General features: G+C 68.0%; 1 protein-coding gene across 1 annotated transcript in view; it reads right to left on the bottom strand.

Annotated features, from left to right (window-relative positions):
- The window catches only part of MX2 (MX dynamin-like GTPase 2), a 16,652-nt gene continuing 13,888 nt past the window's right edge, over positions 1–2,764 (bottom strand). The window contains exons 9-11 of the mRNA XM_012730994.1: positions 2,426–2,502; positions 1,096–1,347; positions 1–272 (exon numbers count right to left, since the gene is read on the bottom strand). Coding sequence (XP_012586448.1) covers positions 33–272; positions 1,096–1,347; positions 2,426–2,502 — 569 coding nt within the window. The 3' untranslated portion in view covers positions 1–32. The remainder of the gene's footprint in view (positions 273–1,095; positions 1,348–2,425; positions 2,503–2,764) is intronic.

Genomic DNA, 2,764 nt, shown 5'->3' with positions numbered 1-2,764 from the left:
GAGACAGCCCGAGAGCAGGGTGCCGGGCGGCGTCACCACCGGGCGCTGCAGAAGTCGCAGAGCGCCTGGCGGGCCTGGCCCAGCCGCGCCAGCTTCTCCTTGAGCTGCGCCCTCCGGGCGGCCGTGCCGCTGTGCTCCTGCAGCAGCCAGGGGTAGTGCTCCCGCTCCTGCAGCACCTGGAGCATCACGCGCTGCAGGATGTCGCCGCTCTCCTTGAGGATGAAGTAGTGGATGATGAGCGGGATCTGGTTGGTGAGCCGGCTGCTGGTGTGCTGAGGGGGAGGGCGAGAGGCGTCGGACCGGCCCCGCTGGCACGGGGAAGCCCTGGCGCGCTGGGGGGAAAATGCAGGTCACCCCCATAAATCCTGCTGGCTGTCACCCCCGCTCCGGGGCACCCCCACACCCTGGCAGGCTCCTCTCTGGGCTTTCATCACCCAGCTCTGCCTCCGGCCCTGGGAATTCACCTGGAAGCTTAGCGGACACCGGCACTCTGCTCTCCCGCCCAGCTGGGAGCCCTCCGCCCCTCTCCCACCCTCGCCCCCTCTCCGATGGGCCCTCTGGCCCCAGGGCCCCGCGTCAGGGCCTCGCCACGGGCAGGCTCAGGTGCCGTGAGCCCGCTTTCTGTGCTGTTACAAAGGGCTGCGGGGGGGGGTCTCCCGCCATGCACCCTGATGCTCCAGACCGTGGCGGGGGCTGCGAGCCCCGATGTCCGCAGGAATCTAGGGAAGGGAATTTCCACCCTGTTTTGTGGGGTGAGCACGTTTCAGGCTCACCCCACAAGCACGCCAAGCGCTCCGAACGCGCCCAGGAGACTGAGCCGGACGAGCCCAGCGGGCGCTGGCTGTTTGCGGGGTGCCGCTGAGGGCGCCGGGGATCACGCACGGCGTCCACTGTCCGACTTGCAAATCGGAAAGCGTGTCGGCTGTGGGGTTCAGCGTGAGCACAGCCTCTGCGCGGATTATCCGGGGAGCCCATGAAGGGGGCGCCTCAATGGGGCGGGACCCCGGGCATGGCGGGGAGACGGCTGCCGGGCGTTCACGGCCGGGAGGGGCCGCAGAAGGGCCACGGGCGGCCCAGCACGCGCCCGCCACTCACCAGGAAGTACGCGTTCAGGTGCACCCCGATTTCAGTGAAGGAGGAAATGGGAGACTTGTCCTTTGAAGTCGGGGGGCTCCACTGGAGGCCCCTCTGGGGCGCGGGCGTGCCGAGCGCCTCCCCGCGGACCCTGCTCAGGACCAGGCTGTACATGTGGTCTTCACAGTAGACCAGCTGCTCCATCCTGAACTGCAGCTGGATCAGGTTCTCCGCGATGGCCGCCTGCTTGGTTTTTATGTCTTCGATCTTGCTCTGCTCGGAAGGGAACAGGAAATGCTGCTCCCCACCTGGCGGCTGGCTCCAGCCACTGCCCCCCTGCGGTCGCCCCCAGCCTAAGTAATCTCGGCCTCAGGCCTGAAGGGAGTGTCCGGCGCCCTCCCGGCCCTCAAGCCCACTGTGCACTGGCCGCAGGCCCTCTCCCGCCTACTCATGCCGTGGGAGCGGGGTCTGCTGACCCTCGGAGGCGGCTGGGCCTTGTCTCGACTGAGCTCTGAGTTCCTGCCCCAGGGCAGAGCTGCTCTGCTGACACCGGCGGTCTCGGGCCACACCGGCCTTCCAGATGAAGCCGGCCAAGCCGGCCGCGGGAGGGCTGTTTGCCCAGGTGTGACGGAATGCCGGCCGATGCCCGCCCGGCCGGAGGCTGATCGGGGCGCCTTGTGGACGAGACCAGACCGGGCTGGGGTCCAGGGCGGACTCAGCCCCACACTGCCCGCAGAGGACAAGGGCCTGGCAGGCCCCTGGCTGACACTGCATGAGGTGCTTTCCAGTGCCGTCCTCCCTTCTCTGTCCTCCCGCACACAGATGCTGGGTGACTATTCTGGCAATGAAAAGGCCGGAGGGGCATTGGGGAGGCAGCTCAGAGACAGGAAAGAACAAAGAGCTGCGTGAGGGAGACAAGCCCGAGCCCCTGGAGTGAGAGAACCGCTCCCGACCCCTGGCCCGGCCTGGGCAGAGGCGGCGGCTTTCCCCAGCTCAGAGGGAGCGGGAACCCCTTCTCTTGCCCTGCTGCAGGGGTGCAGGTTGCTCAGTGGAAACCCACAGAGCTCCATGGCGGGACCTGCTGCTGCCGCTGACCTCTTGCTGGCCGCCCGTTGCTCACCGCTGACCGGCCTGTGCTCAGGCCCCGCAGGCCCCACGCTGCGGCGTCAGAGGCGTGCACGGGCAACGCGCGCTCCTGGCTCCGTCCTCCCCAGGGCCCAGAGGACGGCCCCCGAGCCTCCCGCTGCCAGGCCCCGGGCTCACGTCCACGGCGGTCACACCAGCGTCACGCCGGGCCAGACCCTGGCAGGTCACCGGCCGCGGGGACGTTGAGCAAGTAACGGGCGCTCACCTGGACTATTTGATTCAGGTTGAAAAATTCACCAAAATTGTCTTTGGCCGTCTTGATGAAACTGTGCTCAACAATCTCTAGAGCAAGAGAGAACAGCCCGGTGAAAGGCAGGCGGGGCGGGGGGGGGGCAGGCACGGGCAGCACAGCCCTGGAGGCTGAGCCCCAGGTCTGCAGCCCAGGAGAGAGGAAGGGGGTGTCGCCCCGGGAGACTGCAGCTCCTGCCGTCTCTGTGGGGATGTGCCTCTGCAGGGTTCATGTCTGGCCCTTCCTCTGGGCCCGTGGGGGCAGGCGTGACAGACCCATGTCCCCCCAAAGCAGGCACAGCAGCCCTGGAGGCGG

This window comes from Condylura cristata, unplaced genomic scaffold, assembly GCF_000260355.1.
Source record: "Condylura cristata isolate star-nosed mole 26May11 unplaced genomic scaffold, ConCri1.0 scaffold00003, whole genome shotgun sequence".
Lineage (NCBI taxonomy): Eukaryota > Metazoa > Chordata > Mammalia > Eulipotyphla > Talpidae > Condylura > Condylura cristata.
This window is presented reverse-complemented; position numbering and strand designations above follow the sequence as displayed.